The 21,500-nt window shown below is 40.5% G+C and overlaps 1 protein-coding gene across 1 annotated transcript in view; it reads right to left on the minus strand.

Annotated features, from left to right (window-relative positions):
- GRN (granulin precursor) overlaps positions 1 to 21,500 on the minus strand; it is a 117,765-nt gene that overhangs the window by 84,020 nt on the left and 12,245 nt on the right. Inside the window, exons 3-13 of the mRNA XM_053699984.1 lie at positions 19,778 to 19,903; positions 19,589 to 19,667; positions 19,397 to 19,506; positions 19,103 to 19,232; positions 18,526 to 18,635; positions 18,299 to 18,428; positions 18,121 to 18,218; positions 12,563 to 12,686; positions 12,355 to 12,452; positions 11,763 to 11,886; positions 11,545 to 11,642 (exon numbers count right to left, since the gene is read on the minus strand). Of these exons, the coding sequence (XP_053555959.1) occupies positions 11,545 to 11,642; positions 11,763 to 11,886; positions 12,355 to 12,452; positions 12,563 to 12,686; positions 18,121 to 18,218; positions 18,299 to 18,428; positions 18,526 to 18,635; positions 19,103 to 19,232; positions 19,397 to 19,506; positions 19,589 to 19,667; positions 19,778 to 19,903 (1,227 nt within the window). The remainder of the gene's footprint in view (positions 1 to 11,544; positions 11,643 to 11,762; positions 11,887 to 12,354; positions 12,453 to 12,562; positions 12,687 to 18,120; positions 18,219 to 18,298; positions 18,429 to 18,525; positions 18,636 to 19,102; positions 19,233 to 19,396; positions 19,507 to 19,588; positions 19,668 to 19,777; positions 19,904 to 21,500) is intronic.

The following is a 21,500-nucleotide window of genomic DNA, read 5'->3' on the forward strand; positions in this document are numbered from 1 at the left end:
TAGCCTCCGAAGAAGCAAAAGTGTCAAATTTGTAAAATTTTGAAAAAGTGTGAAGTGAAGACCAAGTCGCAGCCTTGCAAATCTGTTCAACAGAGGCCTCATTTTTATTAAAGGCCCAGGTGGAAGCCACAGCTCTAGTAGAATGAGCTGTAATCCTTTCAGGAGGCTGCTGTCCAGCAGTCTCATAGGCTAAACGTATTATGCTACGAAGCCAAGAAGAGAGAGAGGTAGCCGAAGCCTTTTGACCTCTTCTCTGTCCAGAGTAAACGACAAACAGAGAAGAAGTTTGACGAAAATCTTTAGTTGCCTGCAAATAGAACTTCAGGGAACGGACTATGTCCAAATTATGCAAAAGTCGTTCCTTCTTTGAAGAAGGGTTAGGACACAGTGATGGAACAATCTCTTGATTGATATTCCTGTTAGTAACTACCTTAGGTAAGAACCCAGGTTTAGTACGCAGAACTACCTTGTCTGAATGAAAAATCAGATAAGGAGAATCACAATGTAAAGCAGATAACTCAGAGACTCTTCGAGCCGAGGAAATAGCCATCAAAAACAAAACCTTCCAGGATAACAGCTTGATATCAATGGAATGAAGGGGTTCAAATGGAACGCCTTGAAAAACATTAAGAACTAAGTTTAAGCTCCACGGCGGAGCAACAGTCTTAAACACAGGCTTAATCCTAGTTAAAGCCTGAACGTCTGGAACTTCAGCCAGACGTTTGTGTAGAAGAATAGACAGAGCAGAAATCTGTCCCTTTAACGAACTAGCAGATAAGCCCTTTTCTAAACCCTCTTGTAGAAAGGACAATATCCTAGGAATCTTAACCTTACTCCATGAGTAACTCTTGGATTCGCACCAATATAAATATTTACGCCATATCTTATGGTAAACTTTTCTGGTAACAGGCTTCCTAGCCTGTATTAAGGTATCAATAACCGACTCCGAGAAGCCACGCTTTGATAGAATCAAGCGTTCAATCTCCATGCAGTCAGCCTCAGAGAAATTAGATTTGGATGTTTGAAAGGACCCTGAATTAGAAGGTCCTGTCTCAGAGGCAGAGACCACGGTGGACAGGACGACATGTCCACTAGGTCTGCATACCAGGTCCTGCGTGGCCACGCAGGCGCTATCAGAATCACCAAAGCTCTCTCCTGTTTGATCTTGGCAATCAAACGAGGAAGCATCGGGAATGGTGGAAACACATAAGCCATGTTGAAGACCCAAGGGGCTGTCAGAGCATCTATCAGCACCGCTCCCGGGTCCCTGGACCTGGATCCGTAACAAGGAAGCTTGGCGTTCTGGCGAGACGCCATGAGATCCAGATCTGGTTTACCCCAACGATGAATCAGTTGAGCAAAGACCTCCGGATGAAGTTCCCACTCCCCCGGATGAAAAGTCTGGCGACTTAGAAAATCCGCCTCCCAGTTCTCTACGCCTGGGATGTAAATCGCTGACAGGTGGCAAGAGTGAGACTCTGCCCAGCGAATTATCTTTGAGACTTCCAACATCGCTAGGGAACTTCTGGTTCCCCCTTGATGGTTTATGTAAGCCACAGTCGTGATGTTGTCCGACTGAAATCTGATGAACCTCAGAGTTGCTAACTGAGGCCAAGCTAGGAGATCATTGAATATTGCTCTTAATTCCAGAATATTTATTGGGAGGAGTTTCTCCTCCTGAGTCCATAATCCCTGAGCTTTCAGGGAGTTCCAGACTGCGCCCCAGCCTAGAAGGCTGGCGTCTGTTGTTACTATCGTCCAATCTGGCCTGCGAAAGGTCATCTCCTTGGACAGATGTGGCCGAGAGAGCCACCATAGAAGAGAATCTCTGGTCTCTTGATCCAGACTTAGTAGGGGGGACAAATCTGAGTAATCCTCGTTCCACTGACTTAGCATGCACAATTGCAGCGGTCTGAGATGCAGGCGCGCAAATGGTACTATGTCCATTGCCGCTACCATTAAGCCGATTATTTCCATGCACTGAGCTACTGACGGGTGTGGAATGGAATGAAGGACACAGCAAGCATTTAGAAGTTTTGATAACCTGGCCTCTGTCAGGTAAATTTTCATCTCTACAGAATCTATAAGAGTCCCTAGAAAGGGAACTCTTGTAAGTGGTAATAGAGAACTCTTTTCCACGTTCACCTTCCACCCATGCGACCTCAGAAATGCCAGAACTATCTCTGTATGAGACTTGGCAGTTTGAAAACTTGACGCTTGTATCAGAATGTCGTCTAGGTACGGAGTCACCGCTATGCCTCGCGGTCTTAGTACCGCCAGAAGTGAGCCCAGAACTTTTGTAAAGATTCTTGGAGCCGTAGCTAATCCGAAGCGAAGAGCTACAAACTGGTAATGCCTGTCTAGGAAAGCAAATCTTAGGTACCGATAATGATCCTTGTGAATCGGTATGTGAAGGTAGGCATCCTTTAAGTCCACTGTGGTCATGTACTGACCCTCTTGGATCATGGGAAGGATGGTTCGAATAGTTTCCATTTTGAATGATGGAACTCTTAGAAATTTGTTTAGGATTTTTAAGTCCAAGATTGGTCTGAAGGTTCCCTCTTTCTTGGGAACCACAAATAGATTTGAATAGAATCCCTGCCCGTGTTCCGTCCGCGGAACTGGGTGGATCACCCCCATTAGTAAAAGGTCTTGTACACAGCGTAGAAACGCCTCTTTATTTATTTGGTTTGCTGATAACCTTGAAAGATGAAATCTCCCTCGTGGAGGAGAAGTTTTGAAGTCCAGGAGATATCCCTGAGATATGATCTCCAACGCCCAGGGATCCTGGACATCTCTTGCTCAAGCCTGGGCGAAGAGAGAGTCTGCCCCCCACTAGATCCGTTTCCGGATAGGGGGCCCTCTCTTCATGCTGTCTTGGGGGCAGCAGCAGGTTTCTTGGCCTGCTTGCCCTTGTTCCAGGACTGGTTAACTTTCCAGCCCTGCCTGTATCGAGCAACAGCTCCTTCCTGTTTTGGAGCGGAGGAAGTTGATGCTGCTCCAGCCTTGAAGTTACGAAAGGCACGAAAATTAGACTGTTTGGCCTTTGATTTGGCCCTGTCCTGAGGTAGAGCATGGCCCTTACCTCCCGTAATGTCAACTATAATTTCTTTCAAGCCGGGCCCGAATAAGGTCTGCCCTTTGAAAGGAATATTAAGCAATTTAGATTTAGAAGTCATGTCAGCTGACCAGGATTTAAGCCATAGCGCTCTGCGCGCTTGGATGGCGAATCCGGAGTTCTTAGCCGTAAGTTTGGTTAAATGTACGACGGCATCAGAAACAAATGCATTAGCTAGCTTAAGTGCTTTAAGCTTGTTCATAATTTCATCCAATGGAGCTGTGCGAATGGCCTCTTCCAGAGACTCAAACCAGAATGCCGCCGCAGCAGTGACAGGCGCAATGCATGCAAGGGGCTGTAAGATAAAACCTTGTTGAACAAACATTTTCTTAAGGTAACCCTCTAATTTCTTATCCATTGGATCTGAAAAGGCACAACTATCCTCCACCGGGATAGTGGTACGCTTAGCTAAAGTAGAAACTGCTCCCTCCACCTTAGGGACCGTCTGCCATAAGTCTCGTGTGGTGGCGTCTATAGGAAACATTTTCCTAAATATGGGAGGAGGGAAAAAGGGCACACCAGGTCTATCCCACTCCTTGCTAATAATCTCTGTAAGCCTTTTAGGTATAGGAAACACGTCAGTACACACCGGTACCGCATAGTATCTATCCAACCTACATAATTTTTCTGGAATTGCAACCGTGTTACAATCATTCAGAGCCGCTAATACCTCCCCTAGCAATATGCAGAGGTTCTCAAGCTTAAATTTAAAATTAGAAATCTCTGAATCCAGTCTCCCTGGATCAGATCTGTCACCCACAGAATGAAGCTCTCCGTCTTCACGTTCTGCAAACTGACGCAGTATCTGACATGGCTCTCACCTCATCCGCGCGCTCTGTCCTTAACCCAGAGCTATCGCGCTTGCCTCTTAATTCTGGCAATTTAGATAATACTTCTGTCATAACAGTAGCCATGTCTTGCAAAGTGATTTGTAAGGGCCTCCCTGATGTACTTGGCGCCACAAAATCACGCACCTCCTGAGCGGGAGGCGAAGGTACTGACACGTGAGGAGAGTTAGTCGGCATAACTTCCCCCTCGTTTTCTGGTGATAATTTCTTTACATGTAAAGATTGACTTTTATTTAAAGTAGCATCAATGCAATTAGTACATAAATTTCTATTGGGCTCCACATTGGCCTTTAAACATAGTGAACAAAGAGATTCATCTGTGTCAGACATGTTTAAACAGACTAGCAATGAGACTAGCAAGCTTGGAAATACTTTTCTAAATAAATTTACAAGCAATATAAAAAACGCTACTGTGCCTTTAAGAAGCACAAAAAGCTGTCACAGTTGAAATAACAATGAACCAAAATATTTATAGCAACCAATTTTTCACAGTAAATGTATTAAGTTAGCAAAGGATTGCACCCACCAGCAAATGGATGATTAACCCCTTAATACCCAAAAACGGATTAACAATTTAATAATTAACATTTTTCTCAGTCAAAAAACACACTGTCACAGGTCTGCCGTGACTGATTACCTCCCTCAAAATGAATTTTGAAGACCCCTGAGCTCTCTAGAGACGATCTGGATCATGGAGGATGAAGTAGACAGATTGTGACTGAATTTTTACTGCGCAAAAAAGCGCTAAAATAGGCCCCTCCCACTCATATTACAACAGTGGGGAAGCTCAGAAAACTGTTTCTATGCAGAAAACAAAGATGGCCATGTGGTAAAAATCATGCCCCAATAAGTTTTATCACCAAGTACCTCACAAAAAACGATTAACATGCCAGTAAACGTTTTAAACATACATTTGAAAAGTTATGAATTGTTATTAATAAGCCTGCTACCAGTCGCTTTTACTGCAGTTAAGGCTCATACATTATTTCAGTATTAACAGTATTTTCAGAGTCAATTCCATTCCTTAGAAAAATACATTCAGTGTACACACACTCATCAGCCCAATACCAGTCGCTATCACTGCATTTAAGGCTGAACTTACTTTACATTGGTATCAGCAGTATTTCCTCAGTCAATTCCATTCCTCAGAAAAATAATTTACTGCGCATACCTCTTTTGCAGGGGGGCCCTGCATGCTATTCCCCTTCTCTGAAGTTACCTCACTCCTCAGATGAGAACAGCCAGTGGATCTTAGTTACGTCTGCTAAGATCATAGAAAACGCAGGCAGATTCTTCTTCTAATGCTGCCTGAGAATAAACAGCACACTCCGGTGCCATTTAAAATAACAAACTTTTGATTGTAGAAATAAACTAAGTTAAAAAACACCAGACCTCACAGCGACCTATCTTAGTTAGGCTGCAAGAGAATGACTGAATATGACATGTGAGGGGAAGAGCTATATAGCAGCTCTGCTGGGTGATCCTCTTGCAGCTTCCTGTTAGGAAGAGATATATTCCATAAGTAATGGATGACCCGTGGACTGACTACACTTAAGAGAAAGAACAATGCTTAGACAATTCAAGATCCGATAACTAAACTGTCCAACCAAAAAGTTGAAATAGCAGCAACATCAGCTATAGAAATGGCAGGTTTAAGAATATAGCCAGTTTGTAAATATGCTTCTCTAAGATATTTTATCTAAAAGGATCCTTAAGAAGAAATATCTTCCATAAAATAGAATTAATCGGATTAAAGAGTAGAAAATCGCCCCACCTTAAGGACTTTACCTGTGGCTAATTTAGAGTTTTTGGGTTAAGGATATAGCTTTTAAAAAATAGAAGGTAAACAGAAGCACTGAGTTTAGATCCCTTACTAAACATATGAGAGATAACATCTGGAATAAGAAAAAAAAAAAAAAAAAAGTTCAAGAGTAACCAAGCTTTATAAAAAAAAAAAAAAACAAAAAAAAAAGAATTCAAACATTTGCTTATTTATTCTTGTTATCAAGAGGACTAGATTCCTCAATACCAAAAGTAAACAATACTTCCTTAATAAAGAATGAATATATGTAATAGAAAACTTAATTTATGCTTACCTGATAAATTCCTTTCTTCTGTAGTGTGATCAGTCCACGGGTCATCATTACTTCTGGGATATTACTCCTCCCCAACAGGAAGTGCAAGAGGATTCACCCAGCAGAGCTGCATATAGCTCCTCCCCTCTACGTCACTCCCAGTCATTCGACCAAGGACCAACGAGAAAGGAAAAGCCAAGGGTGAAGTGGTGACTGGAGTATAAATTAAAAAATATTTACCTGCCTTAAAAACAGGGCGGGCCGTGGACTGATCACACTACAGAAGAAAGGAATTTATCAGGTAAGCATAAATTATGTTTTCTTCTGTTAAGTGTGATCAGTCCACGGGTCATCATTACTTCTGGGATACCAATACCAAAGCAAAAGTACACGGATGACGGGAGGGATAGGCAGGCTCTTTATACAGAAGGAACCACTGCCTGAAGAACCTTTCTCCCAAAAATAGCCTCCGATGAAGCAAAAGTGTCAAATTTGTAAAATTTGGAAAAAGTATGAAGCGAAGACCAAGTTGCAGCCTTGCAAATCTGTTCAACAGAGGCCTCATTCTTGAAGGCCCAAGTGGAAGCCACAGCTCTAGTAGAATGAGCTGTAATTCTTTCAGGAGGCTGCTGTCCAGCAGTCTCATAAGCTAAACGAATTATGCTACGAAGCCAAAAAGAAAGAGAGGTAGCGGAAGCTTTTTGACCTCTCCTCTGCCCAGAGTAAATGACAGAGAAGACGTTTGTCGAAATTCCTTAGTTGCCTGTAAGTAAAATTTTAGAGCACGGACTACATCCAGGTTGTGCAGTAGACGTTCCTTCTTTGAAGAAGGATTTGGGCATAAAGAAGGAACAACAATCTCTTGATTGATATTCCTGTTAGTAACTACCTTAGGTAAGAACCCAGGTTTAGTACGCAGGACTACCTTATCCGAATGAAAAATCAAATAAGGAGAATCACAATGTAAGGCTGATAATTCAGAGACTCTTCGAGCCGAGGAAATAGCCATTAAAAATAGAACTTTCCAAGATAACAACTTTATATCAATGGAATGAAGGGGTTCAAACGGAACGCCCTGTAAAACATTAAGAACAAGGTTTAAACTCCATGGTGGAGCAACAGTTTTAAACACAGGCTTAATTCTGGCCAAAGCCTGACAAAAAGCCTGGACGTCAGGAACTTCTGACAGACGTTTGTGTAACAGAAAGGACAGAGCTGAGATCTGTCCCTTTAATGAACTAGCAGATAAACCCTTTTCTAAACCTTCTTGTAGAAAAGACAATATCCTAGGAATCCTAACCTTACTCCAAGAGTAACCTTTGGATTCACACCAATATAGGTATTTACGCCATATCTTATGGTAAATCTTTCTGGTAACATCCTCTGAATCAGACATGTTTAACACACTAGCAAATAAACTTGCAACTTGGAAATACAATTCAATTAGAATAATATTAAAACGTACTGTGCCTTTAAGAAGCACAGAAGATCTATGACAGTTGAAAATTAATAAATTGAAACAGTTATAGCCTCAATCCTTGTAAACACCACAACTTTAGCAAAGGTTTAATCCCATTAGCAAAGATAACAAATTCTGAAAGCAGGAAACAAATTACAGAAAAAACGTTTTTTATCTCAGTCAAACTATAATTCTCACAGCTCTGCTGAGAGAAATTACCTCCCTCAAAATAAGTTTTGAAGACCCCTGAGCTCTGTAGAGATGAACCGGATCATGCAGGGAATACAATGAGTTGCTGACTGAAATATTTGATGCATAGTAAAAGCGCCAAAAAACGGCCCCTCCCCCTCACAACACAGCAGTGAGGGAGAACAGAAACTGTCAGAAAAACAGATTAAGCAACTGCCAAGTGGAAAAATAGTGCCCAAACATTTATTCACTCAGTACCTCAGCAAATGAAAAAGATTTTACATTCCAGCAAAAACGTTAAACATAATCTCTAGTTATTAAACAGCTTTATGTATTTCTTACAGTGTAATTCTAGTGAAGTACCATTCCCCAGAATACTGAAGTGTAAAGTATACATACATGACATTATATCGGTATGGCAGGATTTTCTCATCAATTCCATTGTCAGAAAATAAAAACTGCTACATACCTCTATGCAGATTCATCTGCCCGCTGTCCCCTGATCTGAAGTTTACCTCACTCCTCAGATGGCCGAGAACAGCAATATGATCTTAACTACTCCGGCTAAAATCATAGCAAAACTCTGGTAGATTCTTCTTCAAACTCTGCCAGAGAGGTAATAACACACTCCGGTGCTATTTTAAAATAACAAACTTTTGATTGAAGATATAAAACTAAGTCTAATCACCATAGTCCTCTCACACATCCTATCTAGTCGTTGGGTGCAAGAGAATGACTGGGAGTGACGTAGAGGGGAGGAGCTATATGCAGCTCTGCTGGGTGAATCCTCTTGCACTTCCTGTTGGGGAGGAGTAATATCCCAGAAGTAATGATGACCCGTGGACTGATCACACTTAACAGAAGAAAGGTTGATTTATCAATATCAGTCTCTGAAGTAGGATTCAGAGTCAGAAATACTTCAGTATGCTGTTGATCAATACAAACTTCATTAGATTTCTGAGAAGTTAGAGAAGGCTATGACTGCTTTTCCACCTTTAAATTAACATAAGAGATCTCTATGGCTGTAGCAATATAATCCTTAAATCTACAGGAATATCATGTACATTAGACTGAAGGTTTAACAGTAGATGTATTTGTACTATAGAAACATTATCAGTATTAAATATTATAACATAAGTGCCACATATCAGAGCTGAAGAAATAAGAACAGCTAACAAACACTTAGCTTTGGTAGAAATGGTGTACAGGCAGCTTGGTTCCTACAGTAACATCAGAGGCAGGATCAGTTTGAGACATCTTGCAAAATGTAACAAAAAGGAAAAAAAAAAAATTTAAAACGAAATATCCAATTTCCTAAAAATAGCAAGTTTCAGGAATGGGAAATAAATGCTTATAATAAAATTTTTAATACAAAAGTTAAATACAAAGCAAGCAACCTAGCCCTTTATGAATCAAATGAAAGAGCAAAAAGGAGGGAGAGACTTAATATAACAAATTTAGGTGCCAAAAATGGTGCAAATACAGAGAAAAACTTTTGGCTCTAAACAAATTTAATGACGAAACTCGAGTCATAACAGGCGTGACTTTGCGCCAAAAAACCTTGCGTTAAGAAAGTCGCAAGAAAAGATGTAACTCGCGTCACAGCAGACGCGACTTTGTGCTGAAATTTTTTTGCGCCATTAATGTTGCAATAAAAAGTTACATTCTGCACCATCGCGAGCTTAAGCCCACGAAAATGATAAAAAAAAAAAAACCACAGACTCCAAGTTACAACTAAGTGGAACCCCAGGCAAGTCTAGAAACTCCCATAAACAAATTTTCAAGCTGAAACTGTTAGACTGCAGAGGGAAATACACAGACCTAACTCATGGCAAATATATACAATATCCATTTAAAAACTTTATAATCTAAAGTGCCAAATATAGCTGAGAGAGTGTCTTAATAAAAAAATATATACTTACCAGAAGACACCCATCCACATAGACAGCCAAACCAGTACTGAAACTTATCAGCAGGGGTAATGGTAGAGGAGTATATTGTCGATCTGCAAAGGGAGGCAGAGATGAATCTCTGCAACCAATCACAGACAGCCTTAGAATAGATTTACAATAGGTGAAAACATGGCATTGTTAGACAATACTCCCTTCACTTCCCACAGACAAACACTGTACTTTGAGAGGAACTGGGCTTCAATATGCTTAGAAGCGTCCATCACAGAAGAAAATCAAGCACAACTTGCTTCACCACCTCCACAAGGAGGCAAAGTTTGTAAAACTAAGGTACGAGTTATTTTTTAGGCATTTTGAGGTTTGGGAAACTTTGCTCCCTCCTGGTAGGAATGTATATCCCATGTCACTAGCTCATGGACTCTTGCCACTTACAGGAAAGAAATGTCCCTTACATGTACCTCTGGCTGTCCGGCAGGAGGACAGCTCACCCAACATGAAAGGAAGCCACTCCACAGAGACCTGTGAAAACAAGGACAGAGTAAACCTACTCTGGCTTTCTACACAAGGGCAGCAACTTGTTAGGAAGTCAGTGACGCCCACCTCACAAGTTCTTAACAGCTTGAAAGCTACCACTGCCCTACTGAAGAGACCAACATGGAGTTCAGCTAAACCCAATCTTGAGGAAAGATCAGAGCAAACCTACTCTGAAGATTTTCTTTAATAAAGATTATATTATTTTGAAAGCCAAACACCAAAACTTCACCTTTTCCTTGTACTGAAGGCAAAGCGAATGACTGGGGTTTGTGGAAAGGGGAGTGACGCTTAACAGCTTTGCTGTGGTGCTCTTTGCCTCCTGCTGGCCAGGAGTGATATTCCCAAAAGTCATTGAGGCCGCCGTAGACTCACCATATCTTAGGAAAGAAATATACTATTTACAATGGAACATGAATGACATTTTATAAATAATTGTTGTTCATGCCAAATGATCACAAATTATGTAGATTACAAAAGTTTTAAGCTCCAAAAATTTTAAATTAGGTTTACCTAAAAAACAAACAAAAAAAACACACATTCTGATTCTTGGAATAAAAAAAAAACCAAGTACCACTGAAGCAAAAGTGCCAGGAGCATGCCCTCCTACAGACTTCTAAAACTACTACAGAGGTCTAGAACTACTTCATATAAACCCATTTTATATCTCTCTATGCTTTAATTTTACCCTTTAGGTTCAACATTTTATAACCTGTACCCAAGGTAAAAGTATTTCTAGTGCATTCAGCAGTTTTGTTCACTGCTGAATGCGGCTGCCGCTAGTGGCATACGGCTCTTTTCTGAGCCAGATTTCTTCTTGTGAAAGTGCAGCATCTGGATTTGCACGATCTTAGTGTGTTGCAGAATTCCATCACAGAAAAGAGCCAAATTCCACAGGCAGCCTTCTCCTTCCACATTCGGCAGTGAACAAAACTGCCAAATGAACGTGTATACATATATATTAGTCCAGTAGACAAGATGTCAAAATAAGTATTGCAATATGCAGATTACTTTTATTGGACAAACATATTTACAAGACAAGCTTTTGCGAGATTCTCTTCAGGTATGAAACAATGCTAATGTCATGATATCAGCAGATTCTACTATTTGTGTAAAACACGATCAATATTTATTCGTATTGCTTCAGATCCAAAGAGAAATCTTACTTTTTTTTTTAAAAAAAAAAAAAACACCACAAAATGTAGAATCATTGCATACTGGGTATTTTAACATCTCTGTATATGTATGTTTCTACCCCACTCCATCTGTGCAAAAAAAACCAAAGCTTAGCTAATTTCAAATATAGAAACTAAACTGACAAGCAAGAGATGGGATAACTAGTATTGACATAGCTTAGAGTGTGGTGGGGGGGGGGGGGGGGGTTGCATAATATAAGATGTTGTGATTGTCTAACCTGCTCTATGGGACAACATCCCCACTCTCCAGATGCAAGCCGGCAGCAAGTGTTCTTGTCCGGGCAGCTAGTGGTTTCATCGCATGGGACATCAAAGGCTGGGGAAGAGTAAAAAAAAAATAAAAATCTTATCTGGGGTGCTAGTATGAGGGAGCCAGGGGGTTATATTGATATTAATACAAATCACAATCTTAATTTCTCCAGCTGTCTATACTCACATTTATGTCTCACAGCAGGGACCTTTTTCAGCCAAGGTATAGAAATCTGCCCTTTCTCACAACTTCCTCCAGAACATGTATACCCTTGTGGACAGCAATGTTCATGATCAGGACAGCAAACAGCCTGTATAGGTGGGAAGAGTTTGCACAAAGTAAGAGGGGAAATCTTCACCTAAGCCATAGCATTTCTCATTGTAGCATTCGGTAGAGAAGATGGATTGTGGAAAACAAATTGGCTCACATTATCCAAGTTGTGTGAAATGTTTTTCTCACCGCTCACTTAAGACAACACTGGTATTACGAGTTTTCTGCAAGCCGGCGTTAGTCTCAGAAAAGTGAGCGTTGAGCAAAATTTAGCTCCAGATCTCACTAATACCAGCTCTGCTTACGGTATTGGTAAGCTGGCTAAACGTGCTCGTGCACGATTTCCCCATAGGAAACAATGGGGCTGAGCTGGCTGTAAAGAAACCTAACACCTGCAAAAAAGCAGCCCCATTGTTTCCTATGGGGAAATAAAAGATTGATTGTGGAAAACAAATTGGCTCACATTGGGTGGGGGGGGAAATATGATAAGAGGTTGTGATTGTCTTACCTGCTCTATGGGACAACATCCCCACTCTCCAGATGCCAGCCGGCAGCAAGTGTTCTTGTCCGGGCAGCTAGTGGTTTCATCACATGGGACATCAAAGGCTGGGGAAGAGAGGGGGGGGGGGGAGGAACCACCACAAACATTTCTTATCGGGGGTGCATTGATATTAATACAAATCACAATCTTAATGTCTCCAGCTATCTATACTCACACTTATGCCTCACAGCAGGGACCTTGCTCAGCCAAGGTATAGAAGTCTGCCCTCTCTCACAACTTCCTCCAGAACATGTATACCCTTGTGGACAGCAATGTTCGTGATCAGGACAGCATACAGCCTGTATAGGTGCATATCGGGGGGGGGGGGGGGGGGCAGCAACAGTGTTAAAAAGTTAGAGTTGGGAGTGAACAAACGGGTACGTTCACATTTCTAAAACTGAAGTTAAAACATGCTACACTTTCTCCTTTCTGCCTTTACATTATCCTCCCTTCTTAAAGTCACAACTTACACACACTTTGTAAGATGGAGAAGCTATGACTAAGAAGGGAGGATAATGTATCTCTCCCCTCTTCATTAAAACGTCAACACACATGCACTCTATTCCTATCTCACAGCCAACCATGCTCCACCAATACTAAGCTTAGACACTCATCTTTCTCTAATCTTTCTTCTCCTTGCAGCTGCGATGTCTCACCTAACCCAAGCCCTCCCTGTCTATGCTCACTACCTCGACTAGCACCTCAAATCTTGCCCACGTACCCTCAATCTCATTAAAGGGATACTAAATCCAAAAATTCTCTAATGATTCAGATAGAGCATGTAATTTTAAGCAAAATGCCAATTTTTGGTTCTGAACCTGGGTTGAGCTTGCTTATTGGTTGGCTGAATGTAGGCACCAATAAGCAAGTGCTATACAGGATGCCGATCCTAAAATGGTCCGGCTCCAAAGCTTTACATTCCTGCTTTTTAAATAAAGATAGCAAGAGAAAGAATAGGAGTACATTAGAAAGTTGCTAAAAACTGCATGCCTTATCTGAATCATGTATGAAAACAAATAAATTGGGGTTTAGTATCCCTTTAATTGCACTTCGGTTTATAACCAGCAATTCTCTTGTGCCCTTTGGAATGCCGGCTCTGTATGCAATAAGCTCACTTCTATTCACGACCTATTCATTTCATAATCGGTTAACCTTAAATTTGACTGTCCTTAACTGCTGTAACCTCTGTCCTATGGTGGCTTGCACTTCAGTCACACTCCCAAAACAGGAGACAGACAAGGAGGGTATGTGTCTCCATACTGCATTTCTTCACACCCCTCCATTTCTTTCTCATCTTCTGAAGTTTATGCTCTCTGCTTCTTCTCCCTTGTAGCTCTCCATGTTGCAGTTATCATAACTTCTCTAATGTCAAGGGACTTCAACATGCCCTTAGGCATTTAGAGACTGCAAGCATGTTAAGATTGTCAATCATTTACAACTCAATTGACCTGGTCTTCACCAACCTCTGCCATTAACAAATTCTCCCCTTTTCTCTGACCACCATCTACTATCTCTCATACTTTAACTACAGCATCCTCACACCCCCCCCCCCCAAAAAAAACCTACCTTACAGGAATTTAAAGGACTTTGATCTTAATTGACTTTTCTGCACAACTGAAACCGCTACTCACCAAACATTTCATCCCTCTCTTGCTCAGACCTTGTAACCTTACACTTAGTATAATTTAGCAATAAAATTAACACTTGACAGAGCTGCACCCTCCATTGTTCACAGTGCATCTTTCACTCAACCATATACTTTATCTTCAGATGTCAGCGAAAAATCAAACCCATGCCGACTTCCTGCATTATAAGTTAATCCTCACATCATACAACTCTGCCCTCAGCCTGAAAAAATATATAAAATCTATTTCTCATCCAATCTCAGAAGGCCGCTTTCCATCTTTAACTCCCTTCTACGTTCCCATGCTCATCCACCCACTACCAAACTCACTGCTCTGATCACTTTAAAAATAAGACTATTTGCACTCTTACTTCTGTGTTAAACTCACATTACTGACCAAAACAAAAAAAACACACAAAGTTTGAGTGATTTCTACCACCTACAGCCAACCACAAAATGGCAAATGCTATTGTTGGCTCTTACCACTTGTTGTTTCCATAGGATAGTGCAAAGTGTCCCTGCACCACCCCTTATATGATCTAGTGCCCCCAGGGAGAGGCCTGCATCACACTTTGAAAGCCATTGTGTTACTCGCCCACCTAGTGTAAATCTCTGATCTACATGAGCTTCTCTACTCATCTCTTGACTACCCATACACTCTAGAATACAATTCAAAGAATTAACCCTAACCTCACTCCCAACTATATTACCTCTCATCTCCATATACACTGTGAGCTGTCCTCTTCAATAAAATTCTGAGCTATGTCCCTCTGTAGCCTGCAAGACTTCTCACATACTGCTCCCGTCCTCGAACTCTACCCTGCTACATCAGACTGACTACAAATTTGAATAGCTTCAGATGCTCTGAAATCCACCTATTCAGAGAGGCTTACCATCTCTCGTGTTTTTTTCCCCCAACCCTACCAAAAATAGACCTTGAACTGCCTTGATTTACTGCTGCAATGACAATCCACGTGTCAAGCGACCCCAAACCTTATGTCTATGCACCTTGTAGACTAAGCTCTTCGGAGAAGGGCCCTTCTCCTGTGCTACTTTAGTTTAGTCTGTTATGCTAGGTTATTGTATACCCCCTCTCTCTGTACCCAGTGCTAAGGAATTTGCAGTGCTATAGGAATGAATGACAATACTTTCAGAAAGTAATTAAGGAGTTTCCTTCACCTCATATGTAGCATTTTATCTGGCTCCATTCAAATAAGAATGCCAATTCAAAGTAAGATATTCAGTCAAAATGATGAATAGCAACTGATCCTTCTACTAAAAATACTAGTTATAAGCATTTATCTGGAAACATTACTGTACAATACTGTATCGTTAAGAGCAATCACTTTAAAAAACAAAAAAAACAAAACTCATTGGCCAATACAAAAATCCACCTTATTAACCCTTAGCGAGAAGGCAGTCTACATCATACACACCAGATAATTTGTTAAGGATCATCTCATATAATATATTATTATTATAATATATAAATATAATACACACACAGGCCTTGAAAAATCCAGTTGTCCGGGACGGCTATGAATTCTTTGGGGGCCACAGATTTTGGGCAGCTAGAACTGCTGCAGCTTTTTTTTTTTAATAAATGTATTCTTGAAATAAAGGCTATCAATTTGCGCTCTCAGACTGACTGTGCAAAGCTTATTAATAAGAGGGCGGGTAGAGGCGACTCACCTACAGCGTGTGTGTTGTGCTTAGCTTGATAACCGGCACTTGCCTCTGCCCGCACTCTGGACATACTAAGTGGTGACAGTGGCCGGTATTCTCCTGAGAGGTCAGTGTCTGGTTTCCCTTTCAGGGAGCACAACATAGCCAAACCAGATTATTAAAGGATTAAGCTGTGCAATGACCAGGATATCGAACTGAGGTACCGGCACATTTATCCCTTCGACTTTAAGCAAGTTAGTTAAGGTTTAAATCTCTTAACTATTGTATTGTTAATATCAAAAAGCAAAACAAAGTCATTTTTTGCTAGACCCTTAATTGTTTCATTAGGACAGTGCATGGAACACAATGAATTGTCTTTATGTAGAATAACCTGGGCTGTGAGGAACTGCCTGGCCTAGATTGACCAGACATATATATGCACATCCAAATGTGAGTAAATGGGTTAATTACAGAATGAAGAAACAAACGAGGATATATGAAGAAGTGACCTTAGTGTCAAGTATGTAAAAAAACCACTCCAATGCCTGAAGATAAAAAAGGGTTAAGAAGCTATGCTTGTTTCCAGCTGTTTATTCTCTGCACATTCTGCAATCAGCTCCATTTATGAAAGCACCATCTGTGTGTGGTACAACACATGAGTGCTGATGTCAGAGCGGCCATGTATGTTTACAGCACTGTACTGAACACGGCAAGGGGAGAGAAAAAAAAAAAAAAAAAAAAAAGTCTTGGAAGCTTTCCATAAAATATGTTCTATTAACATCATACTTCCTCTAGTGTATCCCCATATCTCCCACACAAACAAAAGCAGTAAAAAAAAAAAAAAAAAAAAAAAAAAAAAGTCTATGCACAGATTATATAGTTAAACCATATAATTAATGTTAATATTTTTGTTTGGTTTCTGAACTCACTGAGCTGTTTACCAAAAGGGTCTTATACATTATTCATCCTAAGTAAAGCAAAATACAACTCATTTAAAATTGACTTGTAAAAACAAAGGAACAATGGAGTCAAGATTTAAATATTTCCCATTGCATTTGCATTAATGCATTTTGAATAACCAGCAGGTCAGCCTTACACTGCTGTCAATTCTACAAGGTACTATATGGTTATTTTTTAACTATAATTTATTTCCCCACAAGCACTTGTGCATTTATTGTTGTGAGGTATTTTATACAATTCTTGCAGTAGCTTTGCGTAATCCAAGTATGAGAATGATAGCAATTGCTGGATAACATTTTATTCTCACACTTGTTGCATTATTCTGATGTATAACACATTGGCTTTTAAATGATTTACCATTTTAAGAGTTTTAGTAAATCAATAATTTATAGACAAATTTAGTATCCTATTAATACAATTGTTTTGCATTCCTGACTGGCTACACCCTACCCTAATTATAGTAGTATTAAAATATTTCCAGACTCCTTTGACCCACAGTGCTTTGGGAGTACCAATCTGTATTTTAAATGGTCGAGGTACTATTGCACACTATTCCTATTTTGTAGTAGGAACCATACAGTACTTTAAAGGAAGAGAAGAAAGCCTAACTAAGATTTAAATCCTTGAGTTAGATTACAGTGAAGTATATAGTATAGTACACATACTTCACTCCTTCCCCAAGTTGGGGGGGACAAAAAAAACCAAAAAAACACCCACACCCAACCAACATACATGGAAGCACTTTAGCAACACTATAGAAAACCCCCATTGAAATGTGTCAATTTATATCTAAGCTTTATTTTACTAGATATACAGACTTTCTTTAAACATCAAACTGTTCTTTGCAGATTAAGCCAAAGTGATGGACAAAGTTTTAAGCTACTCCTCAATTTGAAATAGATCTCTCCAAACACACAATTATCCTGCTAGGTCTGCACACACAAATCAGGCTAACTCATTCTGTTTCCTTAGGCATGGACATTCGGATCATTCGTTATGACCTGAATGCAGAAAGACTGCTGCTTGCAGCATTTGGCTCTTTTCCGGAGCTACATTTATTAATGTGGAAGACTAAGATCTGTGCAAATCCAGATTTTATAGTGAAATTGCTCAAAAAGCCTTATGCCACAAAAGGCCACCTTCTTCTGTAGTCGGATCATAACAATTATCCAAATGTTCATGCCTATCTATTTTCACTGGTCAGATCTTTTAGCAGTTATGACTCCTAACTTTCCAGTGACATTTGCCAATCACCACAGCCACAAAAAAAAAAAAAAAAAAAAAAAAAATATAACTTTGGATGTTGGTCTTTCATATGGTTGCCTGTAAATTCCAGTCCAGCATCACTTTAAGACTGGGATCCCCTGTAGATGTATAGTTCTGATCTGTTAGTCCCCATTCTATAAAAGTTCTAAATTTGGTGAATTACTACAAAAGTGAGTTTAGTTATGAGGAGAGGGGCAACTATGTATAGGGTGTCTCACCTGTTCAATAGGGCAACATCCCCATTCTCCAGATGCCAGACGGCAGCATGTATTCTTGTTTGGGCATCTTGAGGTCTCATCACATGGAACATCCATAACTGATGGAACAAGTAGCAAAATTAGAACCAGAATACACTGTGTAAAATGTAAATGAATGAAGTTAACAAAGCATATGCACCTTCCTCCTGTAGAGCTGGGGACTTTGTGTACATAGGTATCTCCAATCTCCCCAATACACACTTATTATGTATCAAGTCACATAACATCCCGGAAGGACAACAGTGGATGTTATCTGAACAGCAGACCGCCTGCAAAAAAAAAAAATTCAAAAAAAAAAAAATCATAGCCTACTGTAACAAAAAAAAAAAGTTGCTACATTACAAAAACATAGCAAGTGTCACTCACAGACATGAAGGGGCAGCATCCATATGTGGACTTATCAGACTGCAGACAGCAAGTAGCTCCATCAGGGCATGAAGTTTTGTCAGGGCATGGGATTTTCTGCAGAGCATTTCCTGAAATTATAAGAACCCCGTGGTACCTAAACTACATTTTCAGGGTAACAGAATGGTTTCTACAAGCTCCAGATTCCTCACCCTACAACGCAATTGCTTGATCAATACAGGAGCGGATTTAGATCTCCTTATGTTTTACAAGCAAAATACTAGTCTAAATTTTAGCTCTCATGTAGCTGGTTTGCAATTTAGCTTAAAAAAAAAAAAAAAAAAAAAAAAAAACACACACACACCAACTTTTATGGATTTAGAGAATGCAAGTAAGACTTTAACAGAGAGTATCAAGAGAATTATGTAAAATTGAATTGAAAAGCATACCTAGGTAGGCCCAGGAGCAGCAATGCACTGCTGGGAGCTAGCAGAAAATGGTGGCTATGCACATATGCCTCCGCTCGTTGGCTCACCAGAAGTGAGTAGCAAACTCCCAAGGGATCAAAAAAAAAAAAGTTTAAATAAATCTAACTCACCTAGGGCTAAGCGTGCTGGGAGTTTACTCAGCCAAGGGACAGAGCCATCGGCAGAGATACAGCGCCCATGCTGCATGTCACATAAAGTGTTATGGGGGCAGCAGTGTAAGCCATCACTGCAGCAAGTAGCCTGTAGGGGGGACAGTAAAATGTTATTTACTATAGTACTTAGTTTGGCAGTAGTCAAACTAGTTCTACCCACCAAGAACTTACAATTTAAATCAAAAAGTTTGACCCAAATAAAGATTACAATTAAGAGTGCGATCAATTCCAAACAAATGTTACTCTACTCACCTGTGGCATAGGACAGCAGCCCCAAGTCTGGTCAGGCATGGCACAGCATGTAGCATCATTGGGGCATTCTGACTTGCCGTCCGGGCAGATGATAGCAGTGACATTGGAGTCTATAAGAGAAGCATAGATTTTGAAAGTGAGAGGAAATAGAGGGGTGAGGTGTGAAACAAGACAGAGCAGAGGCTATCTGACCTGGTAAGCAATAGTGCCCATCTTCAGAGCAGAGGGTACCCAAAGGACAGCAGTGATGTCCATCCGAACAAGAAAATCCCTAAGGAGATAATAAAAAAGGAAAAATTTAGATATTAGTTAAGGTGGGGGTAGACTGCGAGCCATTGATGACTATGTATGCAACCTTTTCTGGCAGGTTTCACAGTGTACCTGTTGTAGAGGACAGCAAGCAGAATATTCCTGTGGCGTCTTAACACACAAGTATTCATCAGGGCAGCTCTCTGAATCAGAGCAAGAAACATGGGAGACAACCATTGGGAGTGATTGATAAACCATCTGCAGAAAGAAGATAGTTTATAAAGACTACATTAGTACAACAAACCATACTAAAACATTACAGGGAAGGTAAAGTTACCTCTAGTGCTATCAAGCATAGCATTAGGGATGCAAAATCAATATAAGTTTAATTCATGGTTTTTAATAGTGTATCGTATATATCAAGTTATCATCTTTAGAATAAATACGCTAGCGGTCACTTATTTTAGCCTCCCAATTGAAATGTCGGCCGTTAAGTGGACGTCCCTCTGCGTCATCCGCCCCTTTACTCCTCTACGCATGCTCAGTTACATTTCTTTACAGAATTATGAGCAGGCGTCTTACGTCCAAGTAAGGCATCCTTTCATATGTCATCTGCTGGTTTCAGATGGCTTAGATACAGAGACGATCATCACTTTAATTCTCAAAGTGTTGATTAGAAGTGCGTGCCGCATTCATTCTATATTAGAATTTTTATAATTATATTTCAAATGCGCAGTTAGAGACTGCAGCGTCAAAGCGCATTTCAGAGACACAGAAAGCGGGTGAGACAGCTTAAGACGTCAGCAAGATAAGAGGTAGGGATTTTGAAATATAAATTTTGAATGTAATATATTTAAGTAAGCGGGGGGGGGGGGGGGGGAAACCCCCACCAACACTTAGCGACCAGATTAGGGACATAAATGCTAGGTTGTCTTGAATTATGTCAAAAGTAACCTTCACTTTAACCACTTACAGGGGGGGGCCTTACCTGGTAAAAGCAGGATTATATAATGGGGAATTAATTTGATGCAGAATCAACATATTGACTGCCCTTTGGTTAGTTATCAAGGATGGAGTTCTAAATGGGGAGATGCAGGGTGGGAGTATATAATGACACAAGTGGGTTACTATACTGTCAAATCACATTGAGGTTAAAGTGATACTAAACCCCAATTTGTTCTTTAATAGTTCAGATAGCATGCAATTTTAAGCAACTTTCTAATTTACTCCTATTATCAATTTGTCTTTGCTCTCTTGCAATCTTTATTTAAAAATCAGGCAGTTAAAGCTTAGGAGCCAGACCATTTTAGGTTCAGCACCCTGGATAGCGCCTGCTTATTGGTGGCTACATTTAGCAAACTAATAAGCAAGCATAACCCAGATACGGCTCTTAAGCTTTACATTCCTGCTTTTTAAATAAAAAGATAGTTAGAAAGAATGAAGAATAGGAGTTGCTTTAAATGGCACACTCTGAATTAACCCCTTAACGACCGAGGACGTGCAGGGTACGTCCTCAAAAAAAAAAAAAAAGGCAGTTAACGCCTGAGAACGTACCCTGCACGTCCTCTGTGTGGAAAGCAGCAGGAAGCGATCCTGCTCACTTCCAGCTGCTTTCCGGTTATTGCAGTGATGCCTCGATATGGAGGCATCCTGCAATAACCGTTTTAAGCCATCCGGTGTAGAGAGCCACTCTGTGGCCCTCTCTGCACCGGAGATCGGTGACTTATTGCGTTGGTGGGTGGGAGCCGGACATCGATGGCCCTTCGTGATGTGGAGGGGGGCGGGATCGTGGGCGAACCGCTACACTACAGAAAAAAAAATTGTAGGAAAATGAGAAAAAAAAAAAAAAGGAAAA

Source organism: Bombina bombina, chromosome 1 (genome assembly GCF_027579735.1).
Source record: "Bombina bombina isolate aBomBom1 chromosome 1, aBomBom1.pri, whole genome shotgun sequence".
Lineage (NCBI taxonomy): Eukaryota > Metazoa > Chordata > Amphibia > Anura > Bombinatoridae > Bombina > Bombina bombina.